The sequence below is a fragment of the Hesperophylax consimilis genome, chromosome 22 (assembly GCF_061612785.1).
Source record: "Hesperophylax consimilis isolate HC1 chromosome 22, BYU_Hcon_1.0, whole genome shotgun sequence".
Taxonomy (NCBI): Eukaryota; Metazoa; Arthropoda; class Insecta; order Trichoptera; family Limnephilidae; genus Hesperophylax; species Hesperophylax consimilis.
This window is the reverse complement of record NC_142857.1, coordinates 29,985,827-29,999,411: the sequence shown is the minus strand read 5'-3', so window position 1 is coordinate 29,999,411 and position 13,585 is coordinate 29,985,827. Positions and strand designations below refer to the sequence as shown.

The window sequence follows — 13,585 nt, the reverse complement described above, 5'->3', positions numbered from 1 at the left end:
AGAACAACACGTCAACTCACCAGAGATCAAATGGAAAAATAATTCACCGACTCCAGATATTTTCATATCAGAGGGTTCGGCTCGGTAGAACTTTTAATTGGACCTATAAATCCTACTGATCCCTCAGTATAAATAATTTTTTTTTTCGTAATCCTACATATATTTAAAATTACTTATTATATAAATGTTTAAATTCTTTGACAGATCTAATAATATATCTAATATTATATCTAATCTAATATCTTTTAATATTTTGATTTTTATTTCTATTTTAGTTTTGTAATTGAGAAAATCACCAAAATTGTAATATTTTAAATTTATAAAATAAATACAAAAGAAAGGCCAGTTAAATTAGTTTACATTTTATTCATTTACTAGTTGACGTTCACCCGGCGCTGCTGGAACTTTTCTAATTTTTATAGATATGTAGTGGTACGCCACTACTTGATTCAAACGTCATTTTAGAAATTTCGATTTTCTTCCAAACAAGCTTCTTGGATGTTCTTTTATTCTTTTTAATTTTGGTTTGGCAATATCTACATAGCAACCAAAATGTTCGAGAAGCTTCTTCACCTTATAAAAGCGACAACATTAAGGAACTCGTCAGTCAGTCAGCTATCAGTCGATCAACAATTAGCAAGACTTCGCGAGTGACAACCCGCGCCCCTCCGCTGCGCGCGGGACGATAACACCCGGCTCTGCACGGTTCAATCATGGTCTCCAACGGGATCAACACAGCGCCCTGGCCCCGGCCATCGTCCCTGGCCAGCGTTACACCGGATCACAGCGCCCTGGTTCCGACACATCTGATCAGCGCTACATCCACGCATCTAGACCACGCGGCATCCTCGCCGGTCTATGCCATCTCCCGCACAACAGCGGACCAGGTCCACCGTACTTTTCTGCTACCCTGTTCAGCACTGGAGCACCCGGAAGACCCACGCTCTTCACCAGTTCCTGACAGTCAACGAGTCCGGTCACCAGCAGCGGCGTCGACTCACTGACCCGCACATTGACCAACACTTCACCGCCTGCATCCGGAGTCTTCATTATCGGTCCTCAAGTCAACTCATATGCGGCATCCTGACTCAATAAAACACTGTGACCTTCACAAAATTTTTCATTTCGTGCCTCCTCACCAGATCCCCAAAGATATAATGTGCATGTTTTATATATTTATTATACATTTATATATAAAAACGTTCCGGAAGAAATTCTTGTCAAAATTATTGTAATTTAGAATAACTTAGCGCACAAACAGACAGACGTGGATAGTGAATTTATTATTTATTTATTTATTGTAATACAGATAGAGTTGTAATCCCACACAAATGTTTAAACTGGTTTAAGCCAGAGGGAATGTGGCATCCACAGTTGGAGTATGAATGTTGTCCTCCGCTATGGAATAAGGTTAAAAATATAATACCTGATGTAATATTTTAATTTAATCCCCTTATATTCGTGACTTAAAATAAATTAGATTTCAGAACCCCCTTTATCGTACTGATATCCCTATAAAAAAATAATTGAATCATTTCTTTAGCGCCGTTTTTTTTTTGTGAAAAAACACCTCAAAAACGCTGGCGCTGTATACATTAACTACAAGCCATTTTTTGTTTGTGGTGCCTCCGTAATTTGACAACGCCGCTACAAATTGAAAGCTTTTTAGGTAGATTCATGGACGCGCTTGGCGTTACGTACTTTATCTGTAATTCTGTTAAATTTTATGAGTTTTGGTATTAAATATCATCAAATTTAAGCTCATAAAATACACGTCACTGTCATTTATTTCAGAATGCTTTACGAGAAAACCACGCAATTAAAACTTTAAATCTCGTTCCCGTTAAGTAATGGAATTACAGAAATCTACATACTTTTCACAGGGGTTGTCAGAATACAAATAATATATACTAATACTAATCCTTTGAGATAATCGTTTAATTAAAAATCATTCTGGATATCGTGAATTTAGAATTTTATTTGAGGATCTTTGAAATAGAAAATATAAAAAGCAATATACAGGAATTCCACTACACACGCACCATTAACGTTTTCCACTTATTAATCATCACCCTGATGGGCTTTGGTATGATTTTTATATTATATATGATTTAGTGTGCGTAGGCGAAGAGAAAAAGGTTATGTGGAAGTAAATCCCGGAACGATTATTGTGGAGGAATACATTTTACTAAGTAGCTCGATGAGGTGCTTTAAATTTAAAGTTCATTAGGTGCAAGAGCTCCCAACAGTCTAGTTCAAAGTGAATAATTATTTTTCAAGAAAGTTAAATCAGCTATTTTTCTTCTCTTTTCAGGGACATGTATTTTAAGTGTACTTAGTATTTATTTATTTATTAAGACATACACAGTACAATAAGATAAAGTAAAGGATATTTTTCGTTATTACATAGCTGTAGTACCTATTACGTATGTCCATAAAATATCATTAATAATTAAAATAAATAATTAATAATTAAAAATTAATAATGTAATTTCGCTTGCGATTGTTATAAAAGGAAGAAAATTTGTAGAGAGAAATAAATGAATTGAAATCAAGAATTATAATATGCTCACGAATTGACCGTTAAAACAAAGAAGTTTTGAAAAATGATGTGAAAATATTTTTGAAATATGTCATGCCAGGAAATTTAATAAGTTAGTTTTGTATGTTAGAAAGGAATCAAGAAAGATGTCTAAATGTAGTAATTTTTCGTAGTGGGTGTAAGTTGTAATTGCGCGAGAAATTACTGAGTTATTTGCTGCATTGGTATTGTTGGCTTCAATATGAAAAAGTGTAGTGTGCCTGGTACGTCTCGTTGGAACATTTAAACCAATGACGGAAAGCAATTTGGGACTATCGATTTTATTATTTAGCAGATTATGCAGAAACAACAGGTCTGACAATGTACGTCTTTTTTGTAAAGTTAACATATTATTTGTAGTGTTGTTGTATTTCTAGAGTAAATGTTTCAAAATTTATTCTGTATACTTTCTACTAAATCTATGTATACCTTATATTGAGGATTCCATATAGTGTAAGCATACTCCAGTGGACTTCTGACCAATGAACAAAACAATATTTCTAGAGTCTTTGAGAGAAGGTTGTATTTCCTTTTTTTAAATGTGTAACAATAAGTTTTTTGATACATTTGTGCATTCAGACACAAATAAAGTAGAATTATCGTGATACCCATCTCGTTTCAGTTTGCAAAGGGCACTAATTGAAACATGCTTTGCAAAAAACAAGGAATTTCGCTTTGAAACGCAGCGCTGTTCGCGTTGCCAAATGCAAGCATCCCATGCCTTTGATCAGGGAATTACACGTTATGTTGTTGTTTCGTGGGAAGCTTTTTCGCAAAGTTTTACCAAAACCCGCTTCAAAATTCACACAATGTGTAATCTCCATTTTCGTTACAGGGAATTCGATAAATTTATTATTTATAAGAAAATTAAATGTAGAATGAAGAAACTTTCCACTCCAAATTTCCGAGGATTGTTCCATTTAAAAAAATTATTTCTAAAATAAATGTTTAGGAATCCTCCCTAAAAAAATTATTCATTTTGAATTTTTGTATTTTATGTGAATAATTTAAATGTATTTCATTTTTAAAGAATTTATAGAGGGCTTTTATTTTTCTACAAAATATTTAAGTAAAAGCCAAAGCGCTGTCCTAGTTCTTGTATGTTCAATAGACCTTTTTTGCAAAACTGAGTTATGAATGCCAATATGTACATTAGCCTATTGCGCATTAATGAAGTTCAAAAAAAACATATTTTTTGGTTTTTAAGTGACATTTTAAGCATTTTTCGAGTGCCAATATCCACTCACGGAATAATTTTTCAGTTCTTATTTGTTCAATCTCCTGGATAACATTCAAACACTCAAAGTTATGAATATAATATTTTTAAAAAAGTTTCATAGATATTTGTTCAACATCCCGCAGAAGGTTGAGGTCTTGAATGTTCAATCTCCACTGTCAACCATTCAGGAGCCGGCTAGTTAAAATGTGCGGCCATGTTGATTTTTAGTTGTTTTCTAACAACGAAATTGTTCCACAAAAAATACGTTTAATTGCGAATATATACTGTTAATGACTTCACCGACTCCAGAATCAATAAACCTTAAAACAGTAGCTCAAATAGAAAGGTAAGTCTAAAAATTATGTCATTTATAGGCTTTTTCACCATATTTTACATGTACTTCTTGAATTTGCTAGGCAAATATACAGGATGCTTCATTTATTATTTATTTATTCAATTATTTATTTACAAACTTAGGACTTTTACCTAAAACGAGTATTAATAAATTATGTTAGTGCATTAAAACTTATTTTTATTCAAGAAATACAACAAAAGAGCCAGGAAATGGAAATGTTCAAAAAGTCGACTGTCCTCATAGTTTGATTGAAAGACATCTACGAAACATATTTTGTCCGTTATCACTGCTGAGATCGCTGATGAAAACGAAGTGCAAATATTTCAATTTTGAATTAATTCAATTAAAAGTTTCTGATTTTTGGTTTTTTTTAGTCACATAAAAAACAATAAACATATTCCTATGTAGGAACTACAATAAAACCAACTAGGCAAACGCTAACAACAATAAATGTAATGTTAAATAGCGCACACCCATAACCCAAATCGCGGGATATTATAATTATAGGATTTCAAGAGCTGAACGTATTTAAAAAAATAATATTTTATTCACGATAATCAACATAAATAATAAGCTCACGGCAAATAAGACCTTCCGAAAGAAAAGAAAGTAACCTTTAAAAATTACATTTATCAAATGTAGGTAACGAAACAATAAAAAAAATAAAAACCAATTTTCAACTGAAAATTGAACTACAATAATTTTACGCATCACTCGGGATTTTTTTTAATGAAATACCGCACACAGTCTCAACTGCTCCCAACCATCTGGAGCCAGTGAGACTATGGAATCCCCAATTGGGGTATATTAGTATATTGTGAGGCTGAAGGTAGTGTGGAGGCGAAGGAGATGGAGAAAAGAAAGAGAGGAAGGAGGATGAAGGAGAAGAGAGATGGTATGTGAGTATCTATTCAGATCTGATCACCAAACACGGCTAAAGCCATTTCAATTCTTATGGTGGTCTTTACACCATATCTTCCTCTCTGGAACATGCCGCAAATAGACTATATGTTATTTTAAATGAATAATTTGTGAAATAACATAAATGTATCAAATAAAATTTACTTGCGCACGCCGGGATTTGAATCCTCGACCTCCGGATTTCTAGTCAAGAGTACCCCTAGACCACGGAGGCCGTAATACGTACGATATAAGAATATTTCACATCACGCATGCACTGACAACCGATAGTAGTATATTAGCGGTAGGTACCTTTGTACTTGTGCATTGTTTTCAAACATCCAAAATATTGGATGATTTATATAGAGCAGTTTTTGTGAAAAATCAACTCAAGGACTCTGTTTGTATATTTTAAAGTAATAGGTACTTTAAGTCAACTACAAACTAAGATAAAAGTAAAGTATTTGAAATTTTAAAATCACCCTGTATATACAATTTACCACTAATTGGGTAATTGAACAAAAAATATCTAAAACTTATGGGAGCCGAATTGTTCAATCTCCAGACGATATGTTCAATATCCAAAATAATCATTCATCATTTTCAAGCCATGTTCAACGTCCACCTTTAAAGTCATAATATGGGCATATTATAGCTTAAATCTTCGAAAAATGATCTATAATAATTTCCTATTACACAAATGTATTAAAAGAAATGACCAAAATCGAGATTTTTTTAGAATTTGCCTGTAAAAACAAAAATCGTCTCCTGTAAAATTTGCTAAATGGTCTATTGAACATACAAGAACTAAGGCAGCGAAAAGGAAAAAATGTTATGTAACAAAATCTCTTTTAAATAAATAATTTTATATTTAAGGTAAGAATTTAATTAAGCTTCAAATCATTTCTAATTAAATTTAGGACATTGAAAACGTTTTGTATTTAGATAATAAATAACAAAGTATCAACAATAATATCTATAACACATTATTTCCAGTGAGTTTAATAAAACTCATTTCGGGAAAGACAACATTACACAATTAAAAATGAATAATTGTTTCATAAGAAAACGAATTTAAAAGGGAGTTCAATGAAAAATATACATGGATGTTGAAACAGACTAAACACACTTAACACGGTTAATTGAAAAACTATGTCACACATACATTAAGTAAGAAATACAGAAGTTACGGAGTTCTAGACCAAATAGGACACTGGTTAATAAAACTGCTGAGAAAAGGTTTTAAGTTACTAGCTAATGCGTTGTATTACGTATATGTATTGTAAGGAGTTAATTCAAAATTTATTCGAGTGACTAGATGACATGAGTATATTTTATTTAGTGATCGTATTTTGTGATGGTGAATGTCGGAATTAAAGGTTGGTTTAGTGTTGTTGTGTGAGGAGTGTTAAATTATTTGTAGAATGGCAGTTGTGATATTATTTTTTGTCAGAATCGTAAAATGATGTATTTGTATCTGTGAGTGATCTTGTAGTGATTTGTATCAAACGTGAGATGCTACAAGTATTATATTACGTACATTTTTATATCTGATGAAATCTAAATAAAACATGAGATATGACATCATTGGTAAATAAATAAATAAATAAATTCTTTATTCCAGGATTTGGGGAGGTGAGTGCAATCCCACACATCCCATAGAGGGTATAAGTACAGATAATATTTACATAATAAAAAAATTAGATTTAAAATAAAATTAAAAATGAGATTAAAGCAGAGAAGCACGGGAATCTATCGGATCTAAGATTGTGGGAGCAAGTATCTTTCTCCAATGGTCTTCAATGCTCGATCCTGAAGTCAGACGGGATTCTATGATGAGAGTATTTCCTAACAAGTTTATCCTTCCCCTCAGTCCTGCAATCGTGGTTTTTAACCCTAGATTCATAACCTTCTCTAAGAGGAACATTATTCATAAACATTCGTCTAACAGACGACTAAATTTAAGTGACGAGTTTTGGGGTAATTGTAAATAAAATAAATAAATTAAGTATGGCACTCTTTAATATGCTTAATTAGGTAAAAAAAAAAAAAAATAAACGAGTTAAAATTAAATTTCATCGGTACATTCCACACACATGAGGCCGCGATGGTCAATGCACATATACTTTTTGCATTGCTTGCATTGGAACCTTGTCATATGCCGTTTTTTTATAATCACAATAACCACAAACCTTTTTTTGAGTACCACTTGGACCAGGTGTGGCAATGGTAGGCATTTCACCTAAAACTTCGGCGATTTTCCTTTTTAGGCATCTCTTCAAAGTTGGCATTTCGTGTCTTTTACGTAACCATGTCGCTATCACTGTCGGAATTTGTCGGTACCATTTCATCTTATTCCACATGATCTTCGACATCACTGATTCCTACGTCCTTTTGCTGACTGGTAAAATCATTATCACCAGAATCAGATAAACGATTCAAATCATCAATTTGCCGATCATCCATTCTAAAATAAAATAAAAAGATTTAATGTAAAATACACACGATAATACATTTGTAACCATAAAATAAGATGTAACTATAAATAATAACTCATATAGAATAATATCATATACTTACTTTTACTCTGTATAACCAGAACTCATTAAAAACAATGTTTTCAAAATAACTTGCAGTCTCGTCAAAAGTTACACTATTCATAAACATTCGTCTCTCAGACGTTCAAAGGTCTATAACTTGTCCACAAGACTTCACTTCGAGGAAAGCACACCCGCGTTACTAATGAACAAGCGATCTGGGAAGGTACTTGGGAGGTCATCATTCTATCTCTTTCACTCGAGACACTAGAAACAAATTTACGTTTTGCGCGGTCTGTGGGACGAATGGTTATGAATCTAGGGTTAATAGAGCTGTAAATCCTGGAACTCTCCCTTCTGTAAACATTGAGGAGGCACTGCAGTGCCTGGGGAGTCCGAACATCAGTCAATATGCGTTATTATATTGCACCCGAAGCCTTTCCATTGTTCTTTTTTTGGGTAAAAGATTTATTTTAAATTGTTGAAATGAGACATAATACTAGATAATGATATATATATATATATATATATATAAATATCATTCAGTTTATTATCACGAACCACTACCGTCCCACACTGGATTTAAAATAGTATTTTTTTCCTAAATTAAAGTTAACGACCTGCAGAATGCTTTTCTCAGAATAGACGCACCATTAAACGTAGCATTAAGTAAATGTTGCGTACAAGAGCAGGAGCGGCGTGCCCAAGAGAAGGGACTTTACTTATTATTATTAAATAACGAGAGTTTTACACATCTTCATGTTTGCTGAACGTTAATAAAGTCTTAATTGAAAAACTCATAATTTCCGGGAAAAAAAGTTTCTAATTTATTAAACACATTAAGCGATTATAATTCGTATTTGATGCATCGTTACAAAAATCATAACAAAATAGGTAGCAATACATTCACTTAATAAAATATCATAAATTTTAAGCTTAACATTTCTTGAGAACACATACATTAATTTGTCGTTAATGAATCTTTTAAATATTCCAAGATTAGAAAAAAAGAAGAAAAATAAACTACCTAACCTTTTTATAAAAATTAATGAACTCTAAATTCGATTGTTGTGAACTCCTGCATTTAATAAATCTACACATACATACACGAACAACTAGGCAAATATTAACATTTTACATACATAAATCTCATTCCAACTATAGTTTTCACTCTCCAATACAACGTTTACACAGTCGTGGTAACAACTTAAACAATATAAATATATTAGACAATAATTTGAACTTGGCAAACCTTAAACGGAGTATGTGCAAACTGTTCTACCTACTTTGTAAACTATTGTTATCAACTAATTTTATACCTTCTTATTATCATTATCGTTGATTTGAAGGATTTCGGCAGATTTTATTTTTTTTGTCTCACTTATTGGTATTCTATCATATCTACCTATATTTTTTAAACTCTTATATTTTATGTAACCTATATTTTATTAACTCTGATATTTTTTTATGTAACCCATACTCATTTAATACTGATGATTTTTTTATGTATTCTGTATAACTAAGAAAAATAAGGATGCCCATTAATATATTTAAAAGCCATATGGGCGTTTAAATAAAATAAACAAAATAGATAAAATAATTTGGTAATCGAAATTTACATTGCTCCTAGATAAATTACTCTCGTTAAACCCAGATTCACGTTTCCAAATACCTCCCGCATTTTGACATGTTTTGGGCGGACCAATCGTTGGTAATGTTTCTGCGAGCAAAGGATTTAGTGGAATTTGTCACAAATGAATGAGTTTTACTGTTGATGTTTTTAATTTTTAAACTCGACTTTTGTATCTTGAGAATAGTTATCTACTGATAGCAATAAATCATATGGTTGTGAGCGCAAAAAAAATTTAAGAAATTCTACATAACAATAGCGGTGTAAATTTTGCGACACTATCATAGATCGAAATATATTACTAAAACAAACCATCATTGAATCATTTTTATTAATACTTGATAATTAATATTACTAATGTTTGATAAATTTTTAATTTCCCACTAAAATCGATTTGGGTTCAAGAGATACAGATGTTTTCTCATTTTTAAGACATTTAAAAAATACGCTCTCGACAATTTGGATTTCAATATAGTTAATTTAAAATTAGTTTACGCAAAATAAACATTTACTGTCTTAATAAGATTCCACTAATAAGATAATCGAGAGCCGGCTTTAAGCTTGGTTTAAGATTATTTTAACCAAACAAACGCCATCGTAATAAGTCAAGTTTTCCACTGTGTTGACCTTACGCGTTGTTATCATACTCTTATATTTAATTTAACATACATACACGCATATTAATGATTGTATGGATGTACGAACATACTTGATTTTTGTAAATCCTATCAGGGCGTTTGAATAAATAAATAAAAAATAAAATATTTAGACCACCATAATACGGGCATGTTTTAAATAACTTCTACGATTATATATAAATAAATAAATGAAGAAAAAACCACTAGGCAATTATTAGCTTACTTTTTATGCAACTACAAACCAATTTAAAATGTACGTAACGAAATGTTAAATAAATAAAGGTGGGGTGACATAGGCAGGAAAAAGTCGAGAATTGCAGCGTCATGAATTAGTCTCTCCGCGGTCGGAAAATGAAATCTTTAAAGCTTCTCTCTCGCCTCTCCACTATGTCTTCATTCTTCCTTCTTGTGGTGGCATCTAAAAATAAACTTTTTTGCCCGGCCCCTACTGCAATACAAATTTACAATACAAATGAAGGTTTCATTGCATAACATTGAAGAGTCGTTTCAACCAAAGTAGGCTTAAATAAAGCGCACGCTGAATTCAATGAAACTGCTAGAATTATTCAACTTAACTTAATTGACCGTTTTGAAAAATAGAGGCTTAAATATAAAGCGCACGCTGAATTCAATAAAACTGCTAGAATTATTCAACTTAACTTAATTGTACGTTTTGAAAAATAGAGGCTTCTTCATTAAAATGCTGAACTTTTGGGTAAATTGTTTTATCACAGTTTTACCCCGGAAAACTTGCGAAGTTTTAACTGAAGACATCTGTTATAACTGGAGACACATGTTGAGGGGTGTTGAAAAGTATCACTTTTCTCAATCAACCACTATTCATTTTAAATACGGAAACAAATACTACTTTTGAAAAAAAAAATTATGTGAACATCGCAAAAGAGTCTCAAACGCTGTCAACCGTCTTACTAGAGCCAGTGAGACTATGGCATCCTCAACTAGGGTATGTTGTGAGGTTGAAGATAGCTGGAAGGAAAAAGAGATGGGGGAGAGAAAGGTGGGGAAGGATCTGGCTATCCAGATCGGATGCATTTAGGTCGTAGCTTCACGACAGAAATCATATTCAAATACAATTTCACTTTTTTGTTGTTTATTAAGGTTCCATGATAACTCAACTGAGTGACAATTCAACACACTTTTAAAAAGTGATATAAAGTCATAAGAAACGATGAAAAATATTTTTTTTAACCTTACCTAACCTAACCTACTAAACCCAGTTAATAAAGTTTTTGTTGCATCACTTTCCACGACTTTATATAATTTTTTAAAGATGTGATGAATTATCATTGTGACGATTTATCTGGTAACTGTTTATTAATACTTTCTGCTTCAAAAATCCTACCATTATTACATTATCTTGCGCTTTTCGAGTCTGCGATCGTAGATAATAAATATGTTAAAAATGTAGTATTGATTCCCAAGATTTCTTCGATTTGAGCATTTGATGTGACACGTGACGCGTGATCACACGATCTAATATCCGTATTTTGCAGGTAGAAGACACGGGGTCGGAGGGCGGCGGCAACGGGCCCAACGGCAGCGGGAGCGGGCATCCGCGTCGCCGCCGCCGAGCGCCCCGCCCCCCGCGCAGCGTCGTCAACCCCGACGAGAACTTCTTCTTCTACTGGCTGTGGCTGCTCACTGGCTGCGTGCTCTACAACCTCTGGACGCTCATCGTGCGCCAGAGCTTCCCCGAGCTGCAGGTAACAAACCAGTGCTTAAAACATGCTGAAAACTTGTGCCTACATAATAAAAATGAACGACAAGTTTTTTAGAGATAGTAGAAAAATGTTCATCAACACACAATCATAAAAATTATATACAGCCTTTTTACAATAGCTCCACACAAGAAACTCTAATGACTCCCTGTTATCTTTCATCAGTGGCCGTCATTTTTAAAGATACCGTATGTAGGGTCTTTTAAGGAAATGAAAGAAGCTCTTAGAAGGAAAGAAATGAGGGGTAGTTAGGAATCAAGAGGTCAGTGTGTCCAGGAGTGACATACATTTGAATCCATTCCTCACACGGCAATGCAAGTTAATGGAATGAGAGAGTCCTGGTGTAAAGGTTAGAAGATTTCCCTCAACTAGTCTCCCGATCAACGTAGTGATCGGGAGAAAGAGACCCGGGAAAATAACACCATATAAAACCGGGAACTCTTGTTGCATCATCAGACATTCTTAACTTTTGCCATGGACCAATGAACGTCATTTGAAACTATACATATATTTTTGCAATAATACTTTTAAAGAATTATACTGTATCCACCTAGGTAGGTACTTTTTAATAGAAAAACTGAGAGCAGTTGCCATGGAAACATGAGTTTGTGCACCGAGAGATACATCTCGGGCACGTCATACTTGGTTTTACCGGTATACCATGAATGCCCGAAGTTTAAAACGTGTCTCCACTATGAAAGATCTTGGCATCATGTTTGTTAGTAGGCTGACATTTCATACTCATATCGAAATGACGTGTAGTGCTTTACTGAAAATGCTGGGCTTCGTCCTAAGCACTGCGAGGAATTTTAGAGACACCCGGGTTCTCCAAGTGCTATACATTGCGTTGGTTAGGAGTAGGCTTGAGAGTGGGTCGGTGGTTTGGAGCCCGCATCAGGTGAAGTATTCCCTTATGTTGGAGAGAGTGCAGAAGAAATTTCTGAGATTCCTCTACCTGAGGGATTATGGCTACTACCCGTGGCTCTATCCTACTGACTTTCTCTTGGGCATGCTCGGTATGAACCATCTACGGGTCAGAAGAGATGTGCATATTGTATCACACTTCTTCAAACTGATTCGTGGATGGTTTGAAAATCCGACTATCATGGAGAGTATTAATCTCTATGTTCCTGATGGTTATCTCCGTCACCGACAGCATAGACTGTGCCATCTCCCGGTCTGCAGGACTAACTTGCCTGCAGGTCATGCCGGTGGAGAGAGCAGTCTTGCTGTTGAACAGAATCAATTCGGATATCGACATATTTAGCTGAAAGTGAAGCTGCCTTTAAAAGGCAAGCTCTATTGATGCTGGTATAGTTGATACACCGCTTACTTATTATGTAATACCATTTTAAATATGTACTTAAAAACGAAATAAAATGTAATTTTGTAATGTTTTTAAAGGAATAAACTAATTGAATTGAATTGAATCTCTTCTATCATTTATGCTTTGTGCTGCAGGGTCCATGATTTAATAATTGTAAAGGTACACTGGTGGCCCTGACAAAAATAATTTGACTGTCGTATTTGGGGATACCTTGGATTGTGGATGGTCCTTTTAGGGAAGAAAGGAGAGGAAGTTCTGTGAAGGAAAAAAAAACGAGGGGTTGGTAGGAATCTGGTGATCAGAGTGTTGTAAAAGGGCGCAATTTCCCTGTGAGAGGTCCATTGCAAAAAGGGTGCCTTAGTACATATCGGCGTTAGCTCAGGTGGTAGAAGGTGAGGTCATGATCATCAGGGGTCAGGTCAGCTTCTGCTTTTACACGGGGAACTGATTAACAAACAAACCACTTCGAATTCGTCAAAGGAAACGCATTAATGGGGTATGATGGTATATTCACAAAGCACAATTACAAACAGGTACACAAATGAGATGGGTCATTTACATCCTAAATATCCCTAGCGTTTCGTTAGGAACAATCTCTCTTGTTAATTTAGGTTCTGGCTGGCAAGCGTGGGTGTAGGAATAGATCAAGTCACAAAAGG

At 33.9% G+C, this 13,585-nt stretch overlaps 1 protein-coding gene across 1 annotated transcript in view; it reads left to right on the top strand.

Moving 5' to 3' along the window:
• Positions 1-13,585, top strand: part of LOC149413438 (uncharacterized) — a 546,764-nt gene that overhangs the window by 448,884 nt on the left and 84,295 nt on the right. Inside the window, 1 exon segment of the mRNA XM_089644997.1 lies at positions 11,375-11,584. Within this exon segment, the coding sequence (XP_089501123.1) occupies positions 11,375-11,584 (210 nt within the window).